Raw genomic sequence first — 23,257 nt, 5'->3', positions numbered from 1 at the left:
GGAGAAATATGTGGAATCAGTTCTTGTATCTCACTGGAAACCCTGTGGGAAAAATGAGATAGAAGCTGAAAAAACAGTGATAAGGGTTTCTTCTGAATATTATAGGAAAACAGTTCTGTGAGCAGAAAATTATGATTGCATCAAAAGACTGTATTAAAGCATATTGCAATTGCAATGTGGAGCAATAAACCTACAGTGTGGTGTTCTGTCATATTGTGCACCCTTACAGCAACTCAACTGATTTTTGGTGACATAAAAAAGCTCTGGACTCATTCAGAATATAACTCTGCTCATGTATTTGATTGAACAGACACGGTGTGCATTAGTCAGCCTTGTGAAGTTTAAAGTGAGCTATTGTGAAGCTCAGCAGTGGCCTTAAAGCAGGCCTGCTGCTTTGTCTAGGCCTATGCAGCCCAGCAGAGCCAGAATGGAGGCAGACAAGGCCGCACAGGGTGCACGAGAGCATCCACCTTTCTGTCCACAAAACTAAGAGTTCCTGCCCCACAGAGCCACTCTGCTGTCCAGCTCTGCGCTGTCAGACACACAAAGAGATCCACAGCAGGCGTTTGCGGGACTGAATGGGCTGGAGCAGGACTGCATGCTGTGCAGCAGCTCATCTCTGCTGTTAAGGGTAGGTTGTGTTTGTGTATGTGTTTGACAAACAACTACTTTCTGGTTCCTGCATTCAGGCCTAATGGTGTTTCTCTGCCCCTGCGTGATCCTTCAGTGAGCAAGGTGTGGGTCAGCCTGTTTTGGAGGAACAGGAGAGATGGAGGTGTGGGTCAGTTAGGCCTGGGTGACAAAATGGTAGTGCTAAAAAATGAAATTCATTCAAAATAATTCGTAAAATTCAGCATTGTGATGCATTGGTCTGCATAAATTTGTTGCAAGCATAATAATGAGACGCATAAGCATGTATGTACAGTATGTATAATCATGCAGAGGCTTCTTTGAGTGTTCATGGTTTTGCATAGACTCATTTGCTTCACTATAGAACCCATGAAGAACCATTTTATTTAAGAGTGTAGAACCATCAAACAGATTTTATATGGAATTAGGTAAAACACTTCCACATCAGTCTGATGAATTGTTTCACCATTTGAGCATGAAATGGTTCTATAAGGAACTTTAAACAGAACCTTTGACTTTAATAATGACCCTTAAAGAAACAAATTTTTAAGTGTGTGCCAGTTCTATACCTCAGTCCTGATTTAGCATCAAAGTCTTCAGGGTCTACTCAAAGTGACAATGTGAGCCTTTTAGTCTAGTTGCTCACTTGTAGCACCACAACCCAGTAAAACAGCTGGAAGATTCAGCTGTTTGCAGTGTAGAAATGATGGACACCATGAGTTTGAGGAATGTCTCAAAACAAGTGGAAATAGTGACTAATAAAAAAGCAATACACCCTCTACGGTATGGATTTGATTCAGTACACTTGATTCAACTGATTCAGCTTAAATGTTATGTTTTTTAGGGTTCTAGGTACTTTTCACACACACACAAATACACACACACACAGTACTATATATATATATATATTGTTGGCCATGTTGCCCTTGGATGACTTCTTCTGTACAGCTTTAGAGCTGTTTTGTGCAAAAACAACACATTGAAAGTGATAACTGATAATGTAATGAAGCATACAGTACATACAGTTACACAACCAGCCAGCTGTGTGTACGGATGTATTTTCATGCTTCAGTAATGACAAAATTTGTTTTCATTAGGAATAAATGTCATCACAACAGTCATGTGATGTAAATGATTTTTTTCAGCCTGTAGTCACTATGGTTTAGTTCCCTTGGTGTGCTGTTAAGATGCTATCCTGTGTGTGTGTATGTGTTTAATATATCTGTGTGCTGTGTGTATCTGTGTCAGCGTATCACTGTGTGTTGCCGAGCGTGTGTACTCCTGTGGGATTAGCGAGTAATAGAGGAGCTTAGCAGTGCTTTGGCTGAGCGTAATACACACAAACCCCAGCGCTCTGTGTGCCTGGCCTGATAGTGGAGGATTTGGACATGTCTGGGTGAATGGAAAGGGATGAACAGAACAGTGGCAGTGGGCAGGACACCCGCGCTTCGTGGACGGTTCGTGCCAAGTACAGGGAAATGCATGAAATTGATTTGAGGTTTGAGTTTGGCTGCAGCAGTGGCCGCAGCTCTGAGCGCAGTCTGTGCTTTATGAAGAGAACTGGGCTGGACCGTCTCTGAGCACAGAGTGCTGTTTAACAGGGATCTAATGATAGATTTTAGATTCTGAGGTAAAGATTTAATTTGATTTTCAGTACTTTAAGTGTTAAAACTGTCTTGATTCTACATAGCTCTCATTGTAGTGGCCCCAGAAAGTATTTGGACATTTGTGCCAAGTGTTTTAAGTTCTTTATGCTGGGAAACAAAGCGTCAAAGCAAGTGACATTTATTTTAAGGGGTGCACCGATATGGGATTTGCCAATATCTGATGTTTTTATGTGCATGTCTGCCAGTACTGATGCTGCTGTCAGGTCATTCATAAATTGTGAAAATTGGAGCCAGATTCATATAATTTGGCACCGTGGAGTCAAATTTAAAATTTGAAAAAGTTAACAATGCACTAAACTGAGTCAAATGCAGTAGCCCGGTGTCACCTAAACATTCTGCTCATCTGCAGTGAAATCAATACATCATTAAATATCAGTGTAAAAAATGACTTAAGTCTAAACATCTGTCCAATGCCATTTTTAAAAGCAAATGTCTGCCGATACCTGTGACTGAAGCTGCTGCCATCTGTGCCTCAATAATGAACTTTTTTCAGAAGCTCCACATCTTTATGCATGCCACATGATAGATCGTCTCCACTCGCTGAATGTTTCTCTGTCTATATCTCCCAAATATGAGAAAGTTTAAAATGTAAAATATTTCACACTGTATAGGAAAGAAGCTGACAACACTTCTTGAATTCTTGATTCTATTAATAATCACAAGCTCACTGTAACCACTGTAAGAAAAACAGCATCGGCAATTTAGCTAGCTAGCAATCAAGACATCAGCATACTGCTAGTAATTTTTATGCTTGTTATGAAGGATCATAATACAATGAAACAAGATTTAACTAAGACAATACAATGGTTATTGTCATTTCTTTAACAGAGAAAATACATGTGTGTGTTTCTTGGTCGCTCACACAGCCATCTTTTCTTAATAGCACTACGTTTGGAGTGTGCTTCTGAAAAACCTCTGTTTAGAGGGCCATGTAGCCTGAACACTTCACCCAACATCTCCATATCAACAAAAATCCGGACACCCTACCCCTGGTCGTCAACATGCAAAACGGAGGGGTAAGGGCTAAGTGGTAGGGCCAAGGGATAAAATGGGATTGGACCGAAGGGTCTATCATCAGTTTCTTGTGGTGCTCATATTATTTTGCTAAGTAATTTTGTTGTTTGTTTGTAAACTTTATTAAACTTTACTAAAGTTTACCAATGGTTAAAGTGTGCAGATATTTTTGCGGGCCACTCTTAATACTATTATTACAGATTAATTTGGTTTCACTCTGATTAATAGAAGTTCTGAAATGGAACATTATTGAAACTTGTCATTCCAACTCCCTAACAAAATAATAATAAAATAATAAAATGAAAAATCCCAGAAAATGTATGTGTCTTCAGAAAAGAAACCCAGTCATTTGCGCGTGGGTGTGTGCATAATATGGACTGAATTGAGATCTTTGAAAATATCATCACTATGCCTGTGTTTATGCTCTAGGCTGGAGACAGCTAATAAAAATAAATAGTAATATTTTCCAGCTCAGAACATCCCCCATTGCTTATTTGCATATGTTTTCAGTCAGTGCTATGTCGTTGTATACGAGAGAGATGAGACTAAATTGGAATCAGTGAATCCTTGAATGAAACGATTGATTCATTGAAACTGAGAGTTTGAACTGAGAGATAAAACTGAATTGACTCACTCATGCTGTTCATGCCTGAGATCCACACTGAGAGATTATTCACTCTTACTCTGAGCTCCAAATGAAAGGAGGAGCTCCACAGCAAGGTCACCTCTGTAGCTCAGCCCTCACTAATGCAGCTCTCTGTTCCATTGCTGCTTGTATTTCATCCAAATCTGGCTATGTTTAATCAGCCTACTCAGTACTACACCACAATGCTGTGCTGACCACGTAGTACTAGGAATTACTTTAAAACTGTAAAAATATTAACACTTAGAGGTCAAGAGTTATTACTGTTATTTGCCTGTACATTTCAAATGTAATTACAAAATTAATTACAGTTAGTTACATAATGAATTTACACTGTATCAAGCTTTTTTTCTTTCAGCTAAATGAGACCGTACACATACTTTTATGAAGTTAATATCATAGTAAAATCTATTTACGGGTGTGTATTGATTAAAATTTTAGAATACACTCTTTCTCTGCTTATTTCAGAAGATGTAACTGCATTGCTTCTGCACCTCACTGGCCATGTACAGCGAGCTTGTCATATTGAGTGTCGTGCAAACACCGACACAAAGGACACGCAGGTGCTACACTCAAAGCTTAAAGTCTGCCAATGACATCTTGGTGTTGAGAAATTCCCACTGCAGCAGCCTTACCGCCAAGTGCTTTAAACACACATACACACTCTACATGTGCATCCAGCAGTGGCAAGGCTCTGTGTAGCATTCAGTTGATCTGTAGGTCAGAGCGCAGGTTACACAAACAGGGTTTTTGCAACTACTTTATTTAACTCTATATAAATACATTTTATATTAATGTAATTAAATTAATTTACTTTTATGTATTTAGTTAAATAATACTTTAATAATTTTAGGTTTTTCAATATGTCTGAAATGGCTGTTTATGTTGATACTTGAGCTTCTATTATATATTTTGCAAGTGTTACTATGTAAGAATTTAGTAAGTGTATATACTGATCTTTTCAAAATTGGTTTGTTGAAGAATCTTATGTCAGAATTGTGATCATGCAAAAAACTTGTAGTCGCAAGAATTTTGCAGCTACCCAGCTGCATTCCTGATCTCTCTTTGCAGAGTGATTTGTGTGTGTGTGTGTGTGTGTGTGTGTGTGTGTGTGTACAGTTGTATTCTTGAGTTGGTTGACAGCAGGGACCTCCTCACTTTCATTTATAGTTTTCATTTACACCCTCAGACTTGGCTCAGAGAGATAGTGTGTGCGTGTTCGAGTGCTGGTGGCAATGGTGTGTACATGTTTGTGTATGCTCTTGAGAATAGCATACACTCACACAGAGAGCTGCTGTGATGTTGAAGTGGCTCTCGCTCTCTCTCTCTTCCTCTGCAGTGCAGCTCCATACTGAACTAACTGAGCTAATATGATAAACTATCATCAGCTGATTAAACAGCAGTGCTAGTTTAAAAAGTGCTTTCCTAACTCATTTTGTTGTCACTTGGAAAAAATCTTTGTCAGTTCTCAACTTTTTGACTTTCAGATTTCTTCAACTCAGAAAGTCACTTACGCATTAATTAATGTTTAATATAAATGTCAGTGATTTATATGAAAGTGAAACAAATCAAATATGTTGTGCATAAGCTAGCAATACTGGTTTGCTTGTTTTGCTTGTGTCATTGGTTATTCCAGACATTAAAAAAGGAATTGAGTTGGGGGGTTTAGAAGGTGTGAACTCTTATAAGCTGATTGTGCTTCAATACAGCTCCAAAGGTTTAGCCTAAGTTGTCCCCAGACCTGTATGCAAATCAACCTCAATATGAATGGGCGGGGCTAAACTGCTGTAGGCTAAATGTGCATTTTTTTGGTACTGTACTGTATTGAGTGGAGCTTTCTTTCTCTTTCTCTCTCTCTCTCTCTCCTCCACAAACTCCATAAATTCTCTCACAGCTTTTCTAAATGTAGTAATGAAGTGCTCAGGTGTTCTGGCCAGGCTTTGCAGGGCAGCACATTATGCCATGCATAAAGCTAATCTGCAGCTATTCCTCTGCTAGCAGGCCTCAGCATGAGGTTATTACTCCACAATAAAGCCTTCTGCCTGCTGTTCACTGCTGTAGCACTGTGTGCTCCTGCCAGTCTGTCTGCTCACTCTGCTAATGAGCCATTGTTCTGAGGTTTGAGGCAGGCATATCATGAGACAGGCAAGGAGGGAGTTTAGCAACATCTCTGGAGTTATAGATATGGAAAATAAGAATAACATACATGACGAAAGAGAGCGTGGGTGTTGTGCATTAGCTCTGTTGCATGACAGTGGTAGGGTTTAGTGGGACTGAATTGTGTGAGCTCTGATTTGTTTGGGCTGTGTATGAATTTTTTCACATGCCTGAGTGTATGTGATTATTTCTGTTATGGATGAATTAATATACTATTGTTTAATGAATCAAATAATCAAATTATGCCTTTTGCTATGTTCTCCTGTTTTACACCTGATATCATTCAAAGATCTTGCAGATCTCTTAAAATGATTGTGTGTATCTTATGTTCATTACAGAATACTAGCCACCGCTTTTGTTTGCAAATAAACGACACTGCACATTTTTGTTGTTTTGGCTCTGGTAAAAAGGTAAAAAAAAAAGATAAAATTAGCTTTAATTCAAGGATATTTCCATCTATATATACTCTTAATTATTATGTGATCACCTCATCACAATTATTTAAGCTGACTGCAGTTATTCTCCACAGGTGTTATTATTCTCACAAGCTGATTTGTGGTGTAAACACAGGGAAGCAGAAAACTGTACATCTCACCAAAAAAAAGTTCTAAAATCTGACTGCTGCTTTAACATCTTAAGAGAACACCAGTGAGTAGTGTTTGTTTATTTGAGCTCAACTTGTGTCTATCACCTGTTGGAAGCTATTAAATATCTATAGCCAAGAAACAAGATAGCTGATGAGCCAATATGGCTGCATTAGGCTTGTACATAGTTCCAAGCAATAAATGAAACAGACACAGTTACTTGTATGGCCATCAATTATGCGCTAAAGGTTCATGCTCAGCACAACTGAAAGGCCCCTCTTTGGGTTGTTAAATTTGACATTTAATAATCTTGAAAATACAGCCTCATTTCCAAAAAAATTGGAAAACTGTTCAACATATAAATAACAACAGAATGCAATGATGTGCGAATCATGTAAACTCTATTTTTTATTTTACATTTAAAAGTAGCTAGAGAATGTTATTTTGGTCATGACTGAGCTTTATTATTATATTTAGATTTTATAGTGCAGTTAACACCACTGCCTTCTACTATACATTCATTTTCCCACCTCGGCAAACTGTCCTGCGCAAAACCTCTAATACTGCATTCACCTACCTCTGTAGCATGATTAAAAACTGTAATTTACTGTACGTAAGAGTGTCTGCCAAAAGTATAAATTTAAATATTCTAACTCTGCCTTGCCTGATGCAGTTTGATCCCCATGGTGTAGAGTGGACTGCCCTGAGATATCACTGACTGACACACTTCAGGACTTTGCTGGGATTTCTTTGGAGCAGTGTGCTCTGACTGTAGCATCAGAGAACCTGACTCGAGAGAGAAAACTCCTCTACAGTTCAGACTGCCTCCAGTGTGCTTCCCAGTGGAGTTTTCAAGCGTATGTGAAACGAATTGCTCAGTGCTTGAGGGAACGGTAGGAGAAGAACAAAGAGAGAAAGTACTGAGAGGGTGAGACAGTATACACTATACTACTGAAGAGTTGCAGGCAGCCCTTTTGAAGTCTCTTTTGAGAGGTGTGTGTATGTGTATGTGTGTGAGAAGCCATGAGAAGCTCAGCAGGTGGTCTCCGAGGCTGGAACTGTGTACAGAGACAGACTTGAGAGGTCATCTGTCCTCAGCTTGGACACAGGAAGAAAGAGGCTGACCTGTTTAACCAACAAAAACCACAACATTTTAGATTTCTGTCATTGTTGGTAAATGTCACTGTAATTTAGTCAATGATGTAACTCTTCCAAGTAATGATTTAAAGGTTTTTTTTTTTGTTATCAGACTGTCTCTGTGGTCAACAGTAAGGAGAACGAATGAAAGAAAACGAGTGAGAAATTGTGATCTTTGTCATTTCTGTCTTTATTTTAATCATTTTATTCTTCTTACCTTTCCTTTGTTATTCTATTTTTGTTTCTTTCTTTCTCTCTCTCACTCTCTCTCTCTCTCTCTCTTACTTTCCCTGTTGGCTGCACACATTTTTGACCTAACACACAGAAACTGAGTAAATGGTACTAATGGTCCTGAAAAAGAGAGCATGGCTAATTGGTTGCCACGACAACAGACAAGCCTCTGCTTGCGGCTTGTTTCCGTGAGTTTGTTGTAGTTGTGTAAACACATACTCCTCCTCTCCTTCACTCCTTCCCTCCTGCGCTTCTCAACTCCTCCACCCCTTTATCTGTCTACATGCTCTCTCCTCCAGGAGGACTAGCATTAGAGCTCAGCAGCACTGAGTCACATTGCCTGTACACATACAGACACACGCACACACTCTGGGCCTCTCAGACTTTCCATGGAAGAGCCCTGCGGAAATCGCTCATGGGGATTGCCCTGACTGCCTTACTTCATCAGGCCTCCACTCCCGAAGCAGCATCACATGCAGTAACAACACTGATGTCAGCATTTTTACTTTTATATAAAAAAGTGAAAACAGGGTAACAGAGACTCCCCCAGCTCTCCATTGCTCAGACTCTTCTGGAAGTGAGTACTAGTCCTTAGTCCACCACCTTTAAGACCACCCTTTAAATTCAGTCTCATTTTAGGTAACAGGCCATGTCACCCAGTCCAGTCTTAAGTGGGCCAGACTAAAAAACACAGTTTAGTAGGCTATTAACTTATCAAAAACTCCTTATAAATGTATTATTTATGTAATAAACAAACTAATAAACAAATGAAGAATACCTACAAAACAGACAATCAGAAGTTAGAGTTAGTTAGCTAATGTTAGTCGATGCAGAAGATTAGTTACTTTTTACCTTGAGTGCATTAATATTCATTTTCACAGAGAATGTTTTCATTGCAAATGTTAACAGTGCACAATCCTTTTTAACCTGACTGATTTATTAGTAGGCAAGCTCAGAAACTAAGCTTGCTGACTGATCTTAACTGTAATTGTATTCATTATTAGCAACTACTCTAACCTGATAAAGTTTAACTGGCATTAGAACTGCTTGTTATTAGTTTGGTCATTGAGCTTTTGAGCTTTACACACATATTAATCCAGAACTTTTTCAGCTTCAGGAATAAAATAAACTCAGCAACATCCAACAAATGATCAGGCTAGGGTGTGTCAGGCATTATATGTTCCTCAGTAACATCTTGCCACCATTTCTTGGCCTAAATATTCTGAGACATCATCTATATTGAGGTCATTTCAGCCTCTGCAGTGCCCCCTCTGGTTCAAAATGCTTATAGGCACACATGACTTAGATTAGTAGTGGAGTACAAATCTACGTCACAATATGCAAATAAGTCAACTAGTGTAATGCCCCCTAATGAGAACACCCCCCTCACGCTGTGCTGATTAAATATGATTTTGAAATAAGAGAAGTAGACTGAGAGAACACAGTCATGATGTAAGTGGTTGTTGCTGTCCTTTCTAATGTTAGTTAAGGTTAGTTGTGTGAAACTGCCACACAAATTGCATAAACAGCCTCTGAAAAATGAGGCCAGTGCTTTTTTTCACCTTTTCGTGGTTGTTTAGGCCAGTTGCAATAATGTTCATTTCTGCTAGTCTGCCAATTGGCATTGGCATTATTTTAGCACCAAGCTGGTACATGTTCACTTTGCCACACTGCATTTAATATTACCCTACTTAAACACAAGCTGGGTTTGGGTATCTGCACGTTCAGGTAATTGCTCCCATTCCATCCATCGCTCTCTGTTATTTGTATTTGTGTGTTGAGTCTACAAGAAGGATGTTTGGGTCAGAGTGAAGTTAAGTTCTTCACTTGCTTACTTGCATTGCAAGTGGTCCAAGTGTCCCTCCCTTTTTTGAGCATTTTTCAAAGTTGAAACTAGTTGGGTGTTATTATTCCTTAAATCATTTATCATTCAGTTATTAAGACATACACTAGAACTACCATTAATTATTAAGTAACTATTGTGCAGCTGATATGCAAGTGATGTAGCTTTGAGAGTGATGAATCAAAGTGTGCGCCCACAGGGTTTAAAGCATTTGAAGGGTCAATATCATCTCCTCACTGTGCTTTTCCTGCCTTGGATCAGTCATTCAATTAGTATTTTTTCTCTCTCTTTCTCCCTCTGTGTGTGTGTCTGCCTGTCTGTGTCGTGCCATCCCCACTAAGCGTGCGTGCCACACTCCTCACTGCAGTGTGAAATACATATTTATCAAAAGTGCTCCGCTAACTAGGTCAATGAAACAAACTGCAGCCTGTAGCTATGGAGCTGAGGCAGGGTTACTGCTACTACACCCTGGTGGAGAACGCATGGAAGTGCAATGAGGACAATTACATATACAGCATTTAACAGGTGATTTTATCCACACTGACTTACAGCAATACTTTGTCATTGTGTATATTCTTAAGCTAGTGCAAAAAGGCTAGAATCTAAGGATAGGCCTACCTTTGCTGGAAACAGGAGTTTGATACTGAGATGCACAGAGAGCGCAGGGGTTTCCTCCCTATTCATGTAAGATTAGTGTTTGTTAAAATGCATTTTGCAAATGAAGGAAGAATTTCCCATTTCCGCTATGTGGCCAATTTCATGTTAATTGTGGATGGAGGTTTTGTAAGCTGATCTTCAAACAACTGTTAAGAATCTGGCCTCAGTAGCAAACCTAACCTAACTTTTCATCCTGGTTTCTGATATTATCATGAAATTGTATTGAGTTAAGATAATACATGTGTAAACATGTAGCCGTGTGAAAGTTATATTTTTATAGCAATAACGTGTGGTTATACATGTTGGGGATTTCTGTCTTTGACAGTAATTTCCCTGATGTGTCATTGCACAAAAGTCCTTGGTCATTTTTATGATCCTGGTTTTTGACAGCCTTCTGGGGAGATGGGAATTTTTTTCAAATATCCTGTATATTTCCATTGGTGAGAAGTAAACAAAGTTATTTATTCAGAGTGGTTTGATGTGATGTAGTTCATAAAAGAGAAATTATTATTATTTGGATTTCTTTATAATAGAAGTGATAGGAACCAGGGAAGCAGTGAAGTATTTCACCTCATACCACTTTGAATGACTTTGTTTACATCTTAACCTTAATTTGATTAACTTAAATATGCAGAGATTTTGCCAAAAAAAAATTGGTAGAACTCCCCACTACTGGGCATCATGGCTTTGGTTTCCCCTTTGATTTTAATTGTTTTGCCACCTGGTGGTACACACTTGTTTCCCAAGATAGCACATCAAGTATAAAAGCAGAGCCGTGCGAGCATGATTAGTGAAGGTGCTCAGACTAGTGCCTCACAGCTTTCTATTACAGTACATGTAGCCTTTCGCAGCAAGTTGTTCTATAGGACATGATAAAGCCTTACAGTCATATGGTGCAAACCTTCTGACATACATTGTCATTTCTAAACCATAAATGATAGACTAAACATGAAAACAGCTGTTTTGAACACTAAAACAGCTGTACTAACATTAAATAACGCATGAGATCACAGTGCAACAGTGTAGTGGGAGCTTGTGAAACCAGAGCCACGTGTGTTGAATATCGCGTCACCTTGTCATTGGAAATATTGGCACATCGTCTTTGCCTCTGAGCACTATACCATACACTCTGAAGTCTGTTGAAATGCCTAAGAGAGTTGTGACCCCACCTGGAAGCCTGTGAAGGTGTGTGCGAGTGTGTGTGTGCTCCACAGCTGTGTAGGTTTTATTGCACAGTGTGAGTGCTGAACCATGTATAAGGCAGGGAAAAAAATAACAAGACCCTGGAACATTTTCTCCCTGGAGTTTTCTGTGAGTCTGTGAGAGAGAGTATCTCTCTTTATCACTCTTTCTTTAAATCTCACTCGCTCTTTATCCTGTGTGTCTCTCTCTCTCTCTCTTTCTCTCTCTCTCTCTCTCTCTCTCCCCACCTCCCTTTTGCTCAGTGCACACACTTACACTATCTCGCTCACTCTCTCCCCACCCTCAGTCGTCTGTCTGTGAGTGTCCTCCTCCCTCTCTCCTGTCTCTCCTCCCTCTCTCCTGTCTCTCCTCCTTCCTTCCCTCCCTCCCTCCCTCGCTCTCTCATTCTCCCTTGCCCTCTGTCTCTCTCTCCTCGTGAGTGGAGTCTGGGCATGGTGCCAGCTGGCGTGTATGTTTTTTTGAATGAATACCTGATGAAGTTGGTGGAGGGCAGTGAGGCGAGGCATGGGAGGAGCCGAGAGAGCGAGCGAGCGAGTGAGTGTATGTGTGAGTGAGTGAGTGAGAACATGTGTGTGTGAGAGTGAGGGCCTTGCATAACACACGTTGGAGTGCTGCATGCAGGCGGTCAGGCGGGCAGCCGGCGGTCAGGGCTTCGGCTCTGGGCAGCCTGTGTGTGACACTCAGGCACACTGGACGCAGCACGGTCCAGCTGTGGAGTCCCACACACTGCTCTTATCCACAACAGGGAGGGGAGAGAGACATATCCAGAGACATATCCAGAGTGCGAGAGAGAGGGAGGGAGAGAAGAACAGGGAAAACAGCCAGCCAGTAGCCAGTAGGGCAGAAGAGTTGCTTTAAAAGACTTCACTACCCTTTCTGGACACCAATAAGGGAAAGCATCAAGGACCTGCAGGCTTTCTAGACATTACGGTAAGTCTTTGCATACTTCTCCCAGCTTTCCCTGCTGTGAGCTTCTCTCCTGTTGCTCGTCAGCAGCCCTTCGGCAGCTCCTACTGGACTGTCCACCCTCTTCTGCAGCTCTGCTGGCTTCCACTTGCTCTTTAAGACTATTTTTTCTTAACCTGCTGTGGGACTTTTCCTTTCTGATGGGGAGGGAAAGTGCAAGTCATGCAGCCTCTCTGAAACCCTCCTTTCTCTCTCTCTCACTCTCTCTGTCTCTCTCTCCCTCTCAAGAGTACTCTTCTAATTCTCTCCTTCTCGCTTTCTTTCTTTCTCTCTCTGTCATCTACTGCTTGTCGCTCCTTGCCTGCTCCTGCAGTGAGGTACGTTTTGTGGGGAACTGGCACTCGAAGCGATCAGGAAGCCAGGGAGAACAGTAATTGTACTCTAAGTCCATGCCCACCTCTTAAAGGGACAGCAGCATGTTTTAACAGTAGCCATGCAGCTACAGCTTGGTAGCTTATGAATGCTACGATTACTTTCAGAAGAGCAAATGGATATGTGTGTTAGAAGGTTGCATATGATTGTTAGGCTTTATTTTTGAAAAAAGGTTTTAGGAACTTCATTAGAATACTGTAAAGCACTAGTTTTAATAATGTAATAATGTGTTATAGTTAGGTTTTCTTATACATAAATTTTCTCCCACCAATCAGCTCCAAAAGATTTTTAAATAATGACAGTGATTCCTGGCTGCTGCTCTAACTCAAGGACCTTGGGCAGTAATTCTTAGACCTGATGGAGGACAATACGTTTTGTGTCATCTGATACTGACCACGCTTTGTAGAGCATGTGTACTCAGCAAGATCCAGCTTACGCACTTCTGTCCCCCTCAACTCTGTGCTATTAACTTACAGTACCCTAGCAATATCAGTGCAGCACTTTTGGGGGATGGGGGTGTACTTTTCCAGTATGCCCACACATAATACAAACCCCTTTCCCACTTGTCTTTTGCAGTGTGCCCTTGTTTCATGTGCGAGTGTGTGTGCTGAGTGGTGTTCCCTCTAATGTAGGTCAGTAGAGGCTGCTCTGCTCCTTCCCTCCCAGCTCCAGTGCAGTGTGTGTGTGTGTGTGTGTGTGTGTGTGTGCGTGTGTGTATGTGTGCGTGTGTGTGTGCTGAGCTGTGCTGTCTCTATGCTGGGAGAGCAGACTGAGCTGTGATTCGAGCCTTTCTCTTAATCCGGAGGGATAAAGCAGGGAGGCCGCAACAGTGGAAGATTAGGAGCTGGCTTTCCCCGGGATACCGCTGGGATGGAGGAACAGACTGAGGCGCGTTTATGATCCTGCATGTGTTTGTGTGTGCATGTGCAAAATACCAGTTATTGGCAGCAGCTTCATTATTAATCCTCACAGGCCTCTGGCACTTTCAGACATTCATTAAAAAATTGTGTAGGCTGTAGTCCGTTCAGTAGAACATGCTCTTTCTCTTTTTTCAGTTGCTACCCCTCTGCTGTCCTCTTAGCACTCCAAAAGTAAAAGCTCCAAGGAACCGTTTTAGAGCTCTTCAGCTCATCCCTGTAGATGAATGCACTTAGTTGTTTGATAAAGTCCTTTTACAGAGGTTCTATACAGGGCAGCGGGGGCATGGCCCTACAGTAAAATGGATGGTTCTCTAACCCTGACCTAAAAGAGGCAAGAGTAATTGCTTTTCTATTTTAACACAGCTTGGAGAAATGTCTTAATCAAGGGGACAGTCACAGAATGCAGGACCACTAGTCTTTTGGCGTCAGATGTGACCTCTGGGGGCAACCATGTGAAATTCTGGGAAAGTGTGGGTGGGAACATAGACATCTTGCTGGAAACAAACTGTAAAGTTTTAAACCAACGCTTTAAGGAGGCAGAGCTTAAGTTTCCCATATCATGGAAAACATAATTTCCTTTTTTTTTTTTTTAATATATAAAATTCACTCCCCAGGCCATGCAGTCCATACATGGAAACTTAGCTGCCAAACAGCCCATTGTGAATTGTTTCTATGAATTCACAAGAACCAACTCATCTATTCAGCCAACAGCAAGTTAGCTCTGCTCATTCACACTGAAAGTCTAAGGAATGTGTCAACTCTGAGTGCTTTTTGGATGAGCCTTAATTCACAGCGCAGCCAGTCAGAGCAGAAAGCATGTATCTTATATCAGTCTTAAAAGCAGAGTAACAGAAACAGCTTGTTTAATCCTAAGGGATAAAGAGAGATTGTAAAATGGTCATGTAAAAATTCATTGTGACTGTTTTTGTTACATACAACCACACAAAGGTCATAATTGGATCTCAAGAGAAAAAATAAAATGCAAGAAAAATGCAGGATTTGGACCCTTTAAAGAAAGATTGTGTGCTCATCCACATTGTCTGATGGACAACAAGCCTGCTATTAGACCATGGATGTAATGTAAGTTAATATGGCTAAAAAATCCCCCAAGAAACCTCCAGTAAATCATGTAGATGAGTGTTGCTTGTGTGGAGAACTCATTACACGCAGTAAAAATAAATATTACGTGTTACAAGCAAACACTGTTTGGTTAGCTAAAGATAGCTTTTCGCCAGCTAGCTTGGTTTGCTTAGACTACAGGAATTTGGGCCAGATTTTAGAGGAGGTGATTTTGCCACAGTCCACAAAAGTTTAACAAGTTGTATCAGGTGTGTATTCTGGTTAAGAGATACTGTCTGCCCATGCAGGCTAGAATATGTGGCTCTCTGCCCTTATCACCCTTTCTTCTCTGCTTACCATGAAGGCATTATTTGGTTATAAATAGAGATAGAGCACAGTGCCACTTATTCTTTTCTGATGGCCGATACCGAATATTTTTCCTTATTAGGATTTTGTGGTGTCTTGCTCATGTGCCAAACTTTTATGAAACAGCTAAGCCTATAGTCACATCGTTTTCGCAAATCCCTTTCTTCTTTTCACCTCATACGTGTCCCTCTTTCCTCTCTTTCACTTTCAAGCATCATTTATCTTTAGTGCTTTACATTTAGTTCCAAAGGTAAGCATAGAGTAGCTGTTAAAGTAGTTCTCAATCCTAGAGCTGAACTCCATAGCTGTTTCCTCACTCTAATACATCTGATTTAGCTCATCTGCTAATTACTAGCCTTTCGTGAGCTAAATTTGATGTGTGGGTGGAGGAAAACCTCTAAACTGTGCTGTGTAGAGTGTCACTGGTTCTAGGGTTGAGAACTACTGGCTGAATGATATTATGCTCAGCCAAAAGGCTGTTGCTTGTAAGTACTTCCAAATCACATAAACATGGATTTCTTCATATATTTCAGACTTTCTTATATCAAGGCTCTCAAAGAATTGCATCTTACATAACCAACTCCAGATCAAATATTTCTGGTTTCGACTGCAAAATGTTACTGTACCAACAAAAGACTCTTGTCATCTAAAGGAACTGACACCATATGAACATGATTATGGTAATTTATTCATTAGCATGCTTTACTGCCTTTTTCTGATGCACACAGCTCTGCTGTAAGAAAGCTTGAGGATGATCTGAACACCATGGAAAAGAACAAGAGAGGGACTAGCTTTCTAACGAAGCCTTTTGGTCAGAGCTCTTTTCTCTGTCATCAACACTTTTTCCATGATTCCTTTCACTTAAGGAACAATGTAACAATGTAACCACTTGGAACACTTAAAGTTTTCCGTTTCCTCAAAGCTCCTCAAAATTAGAACTTCTTTCCTAGTATTTTATTTATTTGTTATAGTGACTGCACTTCATTATACAGTCATATGCAACCCCCTTTTTGTTAACATAGCCTCTCCAAGGAGCAAACCTGTGTTCATTTACTACATTTAACATATTGTTAAAAAAAATGCATCAAAAAAAGTTTTATGTGAAGTTCAGCAAATAAACAGTAATTGTGCATTACAATGTGCAGATGTGTTCTCTGTAGAGGATGTGCACTTACTTTCACTTCAACTTATTCAAAATCAGAAAAACATAATTTTGAATGTTTTTATTTGATTTTATTTTCTGAAATTTGCACGACTGTTTCTCTGAACTCCCAGCTTCACATTTACAGCAAATGCAGTCTGTCTGCTGGAAATTTTTATGTTAGCTAATGAATGAATCATAACCTTCCTTTAAGTGCAAGTAAATCATTTACAGCTGAAAATGTCGTACTGCAGGAGAGAATTTGATAAAAATTATGCTAAATAACATTCTGCAAAATATTTTCAGTATTACCATGTCACAAGTTTACCACATGATTGTATCATATTCGTAGTGCTGAGTTTTGTCTAAGCAAAGATTTCTTTCCTTCCTTGACAGCCTTTCTTCTTTTCACATAAAGGGAAATACTTGATTGAATCTATACTATGCATTTGTCCCTGAGCCTGAAGTTGTACATTTGACATGTGTGAGAAGGCAGTTCATATCAGATTTGAAAGATGGAGTTAGCATGATTTTGTGTGTCTCGTTCGCCGAAGGTCTCTAATGTTTGAAAAGTTTCCTTGAGGTGAATAAATCATGAGAAAAGCGAGCCGACCAGGAGTGATAAAGACTGAAGGGGGCTGTGAAGTCTGTGATGAGTGATGATCATTGAGCCTGCATGAAGAGGATGGGTACTTCCTCTCTACAGGCAATGGGACAGCACGCATAAGATGAAGAGAACAGTTAAACAGGCATCAGCATAATGAGCGCATTGTATCAGTGCTACCAGACTCTTATTGCAGTAAGACACCTCTTAAATCATCAAGTCCCTGTTTGAAATGCAAAAGAGCCCTCCTACGAAGACAGAGCAGACACAGAGGGCGGTGGGGTGGTTTGGGGGGGAGGGGGGTGCAATCAATGCAACTCAGGGAGGACCCTCAAACAAACAGTAAAGCCAGTAGATCATACACTGATCATGATTAACACATTGACATGTTGTGCGGTGCATGAGCACTTGAGGCTTTTCTCACTATCAAATAAATAGTAAGATTTTTGGTGCAATGAATTGATGGAGAGATTATGATTTTTTTGTGGAAGGTTCTGATTTCTTTACAGCCAAACTGGCCAATAGCCAGTTTTTATTAGCTTACTCTGTAAAGGCCAAATTAACACATGAAACACTCTAACACATTTGCATTATGTTCTAATGGACAAAGTCATGATATAAATGCAGTTTTGAACAATCGAATGACATATTGAGTTGATTTTCTAACTGAAAGTAAGTTAACATATTCTCTAAAGAGAGCACACTTCTCGACCTTTTGACTAAGATCAAGTGTAGTATCTGTTCTTATCAGTTTAATATCTGATACCTCCTCTATATGAGGACTACGTATTAAATTGATTTTTAGAACAGGGAGACAGAAGAGGGGCTTGCTCCGTCCGCTCCATGCTTTGACGGGGCAGTCGTGGGCTGGAGGTTAGGGAACCAGCCCTGTGACCGGAAGGTTGCCACTTCAATCCCCTCGGCTGACAGTCCATGACTGAAGTGCCCTTGAGCAAGGCATCTAACCCCCGATTGCTCCCTGGGTGCTGAGGATAGGGCTGCCCACTGCTCCGGGCAAGTGTGCTCACTGCCCCCTAGTGTGTGTGTTCACTAGTGTACATGTACTGTATGTGGGTGTTTCACTGCATGGATGGGTTAAATGCAGAGGTCTGATTTCACAGTGTGCAAAAACAGATGACAAATGACAAATGGTTCTCAATTCACTTAAAATGGCACACAGGTTCTATTTTCATATTGAGTTTAACATATTTTAAATATATATATATAAAATGTGCCACAACTTTGGCACTGGGAGTTATTATTTTTTGCCAGTCTGTTAAATTCAGCAAATAAACAGTAATTTTGCATTAAAAAGTGCAGAATTTTGTGTAAAGGATGTTTATGTGTTTTCACAACACATCATTTTATCATGGCTGCCCAGACCTTTGCAGATGACTGTATCATTACTTGCTATGTATAACTATAAATTATAAATTAGTTGGCTATTTAAAAACCATCACTCAAATAAAGTGCTACACCAAAAGTAAGAAGCTGCTGTTTATTTAGCACTTTTAGTCATGCATAATTATGTGACGACATTATGGTATAGCTGTAACAGCACTTACCCACTCACATTATTCACATCACAAAAATGATGATCACTGATCTGCTGAATCAAAAGAATAATTGACGAAATGCTGATTGCATGTTTAGAGCTCACATCTGCCGATTCGGACCGCTCACATCTGGAATCAGTACATAATTTATGTGTCTTCATGTGCATCCAATAGTATTTATAAATAGTGAATATAGTGCCCTATACTAGTGCGTTTATGCGTGTGTGTGTGTGTGTGTGTATGAGTGAATGAGAACATGTGTAGGTGTTTAAGGGTGGCTCTTTTACTGGTTTTAAATCAGTCTTGAGTGCAGAGCTGCCAGTTTATTATTAATGATGCTCACACTGAGTGTTCCATCTCTCCCTGCAGGGGGTCCACTCTCACACTTCACACACACAGTGTGTGCAGATGGTGGAGATATATCGCTGCTCACACACACAGACATCCCTACACATCTTCACCTCAACAAAACGTCTGTACAAACACCTTGCAAGTTTAAACCATACTGTGTAGATTCCTTTGCTTTATACCCTTACAAAAGTAGAGTAGTTAAATAGTCATATAGTGAGCTAGGTAGAATATTGAAATATAATTATATAGTTACAAAGTAGTTGTACATTTCTGCATAATAATATATATATACATGCTGTATTAAAGGGGCAGACTGGCCAAAATGAAATATCTAACCTTTGCTACATTTGTAAGTATGCCTACTTGCCTCCTCCATGTGTGTAACATAAAAAAAAACTATAAGAGGTTTAGGGCAAATATATGAGGAGTTTAAAATGTTTGGCCCCACCCCCAATCCTAATGCAGAAGGATGCCAGACAGTTAATGTTACTGCTAGGAGGCTAAACATCACATCTGTATTTATTAGCCTTTAGATGCATGGACTTTTGTATCGCTGTGGGGGGGAATTCACAATAGTTGAGATGTATTCGCATAATGGCAATAACTGTGACTTCTAAGGACTATAGCATACAGTGCAGCTTCACTTGCTTCAGTGTATTTAATGCCTTTTCTGACACATGTTTTTTGACCCTGATTAATGTGTTTGTGCATTCTGCAGGTTTCTGCTACAGTCCTGGAGCCTTGCTTTCAGAGGGACATGATTCCGCATGAACCACAAGCACAGCTCTTTTGTGGCAGGCATGTGTTCAGTTGCTTTCGCCTGAGATCTGCGTCCATCCAGCCCTAAACGGAGTAGCAAAGCCCTTTTCAACCACCACTCTTCTCTCTACCCCCATCCCAATCACCTCCAACAGCATCGGCCGACCAGTGGGTGGGCACTCTGTGTCAAAGAGACATACAGAGACAACAAGAGAGAGGGACAGAGGGAAAGGTAGAGAGAGAGAGATTAACAGGGAGAAACAACTGGAAAGAGAGTCCAGCAGCCACATACACCATGAAGCCCACCCAGGAGCGGAGCAATGAGTGCCTGCCCCCAAAGAAACGTGAGATCCCAGCCAGCACCCTGCCCTCGGATGAGAGGCCTGTGATGATGGCGCCAGCAAGCGAAAGCCAGCGGACAGGGAACTTGGCCTGGCTGGCCAGCGTTGCCAGTGGGCAGGAGAGTGGTGGTCAGCGCACCGGAATGGCAGCGGAGTCCAACAGCCCTCAGTACAAACCGCTGGTTGAATACTCACCTCCATGCTCCACACAGTCCACCCGCAGTGCAACCGCAGTGACCAGCGTCCCGGCTGTGTACACATCCCCTATCTCTCAGCATGGAGGCACCATCCAGTACACACCCTTACCCCCAAACCTGCACTTCATTAGCCCCTCTTATGCTGCACCATATACAGGCTACATCTCTCCACTCGTACACCCTCCTCCACCTTCCACCACCATCGCCACCTCCCAGAGACACACTGAAGCCTACACCAGCGCCACCAGCTCTCCTTCATCAAAATCTGAGCAGCACCACCCCCTGGGCCGCCCTCTCGGCCCGCCTATGTCGGACAGCACCCTCTCGCCACACTCAGCCCAGTATGTCCAAATCTCTGCCCCTAGGACTGCCCCCTCACCCCATGCCCACCTCCCCCTGCACCTGCACCCTCAGCACACGCTGCCCCTTAGTGGGCCCTCTCAGGTCCTGCTGCAGTACACCGATGCACCTGCACCCAAGAAGGAAGAGGCCAGGCCCAGAGAGGTGCTGAACGGGGAGCTGGAAAAGGTCCAGCGCTTCAGCTTGTCAGAGGCCAGTGCAGGGAAGCAGAGCAAAGGGTCCTTGTCCAGCCAGCAGCACCATATCCACCAGCAGCAGCACTATGAGGCCCGGCACGTGGTGCTGCCTGCTGAGTATGCACAGGACAATAGCTGCGGCTTGCGGTCCTCACTAGTGTTAGTGCCCAACAGTCACAACTCCAGCAGCACTGATCCAGGGGGCACTTTAGATAAGCTGCCTCCTCCCCCTACGCCAGAAAAAGGAGGGATTTGTGCAGGAAAGCCCATAACTCGTACTCCCTCTAGCTCCTCGTCCAGCACCTCCCATCCATTTCCACTCCCACCTTTGCCTGTGGATGGTCTAAAGGCGGCAGTTACCACATTATCCCCTCATACAGTGATCCAGACCACACATAATGCGACCGAGCCGCTGTCCATGGGCCTCACTTCCACGAACTTCTATCCTGCTCATCAGCCCATTATTGGTTACATTGCAGGCACGGGTCAGCAACAGCCTCTGAGCTACCACACCAGCCTGCCTCAACACCTGGTCATCCCTGGGGGTCAGCCGGTCATTATCCCTGTAAGTAGTGCAGAGGCAACTGCCACATCCACAGCCACGGCCTTTCCCGCAGCACTGCCCCATGCATTTGTCACTTCGACAGCCCCCAAAGGTGAAACATTCGAATCCCTGGCTCCCTACCCCCACCCAGCGGGGGCCATGGTTCAGGCCCAGCTCCACCTGCCCATGGTCCCGGCCCCTGCCAGCCTGCTGGCCACTCCACCTCCACCTTCAGCCCCATCGCTGCCCCCTTACTTCACAAAGGGCTCCATCATCCAGCTTGCAGATGGCGAGCTGAAGCGAGTGGAGGACCTGAAGACAGAAGACTTCATCCAGAGCGCCGAAATCAGCAGTGAGCTGAAGATCGATTCCAGCACTGTAGAGCGCATTGACAGCAGCCATACGCCCCACTTTGCCATCATCCAGTTTGCAGTGGGAGAGCATCGTTCACAGGTGGGATGTTCAGTGCTGTCTTTACAGACCTTTTCATTCTTTATTGTTATGAAAAATTACAACTGATAACTGGGTGTAATAATCAGAACACATTGCGCTTAAATTAGTTTGCGCTACATTTCTCCAGAAAACATTAGTCATAGTTGTATGAATTAATTGGAAACAGCTTGGTTTCCCCTTCAATCAAGATAAGACACTTGGCATGGAATATGTTGCTGGAACAGTGATATTTCCAAGTGGGAAATGTTTTTATGCTTTAACAAATTATTAGTATTCAAGGTACAGTATATGTCCAAAAGTTACCAGACACCCCTTCTTATTAGTAAAATCAGCTACTTTAACATACATCCAGGTGGACACAGGTGTTCAGTGATGCATACACAACTTATTTTAACATATAATCTCCATAGAAACAAACTAGAGCTAGAAAGAATAAGTTATTAAATTAGCTTACATTATCAGACAGGAAAGCCTTTTCTTCTCTTGTAATTATTTTGGAGATATGAGTATTTGTTCCATTGTAGCTGTCAGAACAAAACCTCCAAAAGTAATTTCCATTTTTTTTTTGTGATTTGAACACCAGCTGCTCTTTTTTGCCAAAATTTCATGATGTATTGACTAAAAGAAATAGGCCTTAAATATCTTGGAAAAAATCCCATTACTTGAACTTCTGTTAAATGTTTGTATTTTTTTTCTTCTTCTGTAAAGTGTTATGTTTGCTTTCAGGAATTTTCTTTTTTTGGTGATATATACTGTTATGTGTGGGTCTTACACACTCAATACATTTCAATGCTTTATTAGTATTAATACCATCTTTATTAGCGAAATAAATGTTTTCAGTTAACATCAGCTGTTATTCCTTTAAAAAATATTCACATTGAAAATTGTTACAAACCGATATACAGCATTTTGGAACTAAACCCTTCATATGTAAACTGAATTTTATTGATAAATGTTTCACAACCCAGATCTTAGGGCCAAACAGTCCAAGTCTTTGCTTGAACTGAGCTCATACTACACTTGTGCCAGGTGTTCTTAAAGGCTTGATTCAGTGAACAGGGGATAGTTAAAAATGTGGGCCATCTGGCAGATGGGCTGGACTGGATTGAGAAGTAATGCTTTAGGTTATTTTTTCCACCATATCGGAGTTTGGTCAAGTGTTTGGTGCTGATTCTGATGATCATGCGTTGGAGGTGTGAATGTTTTCTGCTGCCAGTTTACCAGTTCTCTTACATCTTTGCTGGAGTATGGAAGTGTTCTGGATGTCTGCTTTATTGGTCCCCTGCTTTTGCCACAATCATTCTTCCGCCCGTTACCGTATGCTGC

The 23,257-nt window shown here is 41.5% G+C and overlaps 1 protein-coding gene and 1 pseudogene across 3 annotated transcripts in view; both read left to right on the top strand.

Annotated features, from left to right (window-relative positions):
* The window catches only part of atxn1a (ataxin 1a), a 123,994-nt gene that overhangs the window by 96,207 nt on the left and 4,530 nt on the right, over nt 1–23,257 (top strand). The window contains exons 4-5 of one of the 3 annotated variants that reach the window (XM_037535371.1): nt 12,512–12,696; nt 19,820–21,931. In XM_037535371.1, the coding sequence (XP_037391268.1) occupies nt 20,156–21,931 (1,776 nt within the window). In that variant the 5' untranslated portion in view covers nt 12,512–12,696; nt 19,820–20,155. Of the gene's footprint in view, nt 1–12,338; nt 12,697–19,819; nt 21,932–23,257 lie in introns of those variants that run through there. The other 2 variants (XM_017693720.2, XM_017693711.2) reach the window with 2 other exon arrangements.
* LOC119262608 lies at nt 17,894–18,059 on the top strand (annotated as a pseudogene).

The sequence above is a fragment of the Pygocentrus nattereri genome, chromosome 27, assembly GCF_015220715.1.
Source record: "Pygocentrus nattereri isolate fPygNat1 chromosome 27, fPygNat1.pri, whole genome shotgun sequence".
Lineage (NCBI taxonomy): Eukaryota > Metazoa > Chordata > Actinopteri > Characiformes > Serrasalmidae > Pygocentrus > Pygocentrus nattereri.
Note: the sequence above shows the minus strand (reverse complement) of the source record. Positions and strands in the feature narration are given on the sequence as shown.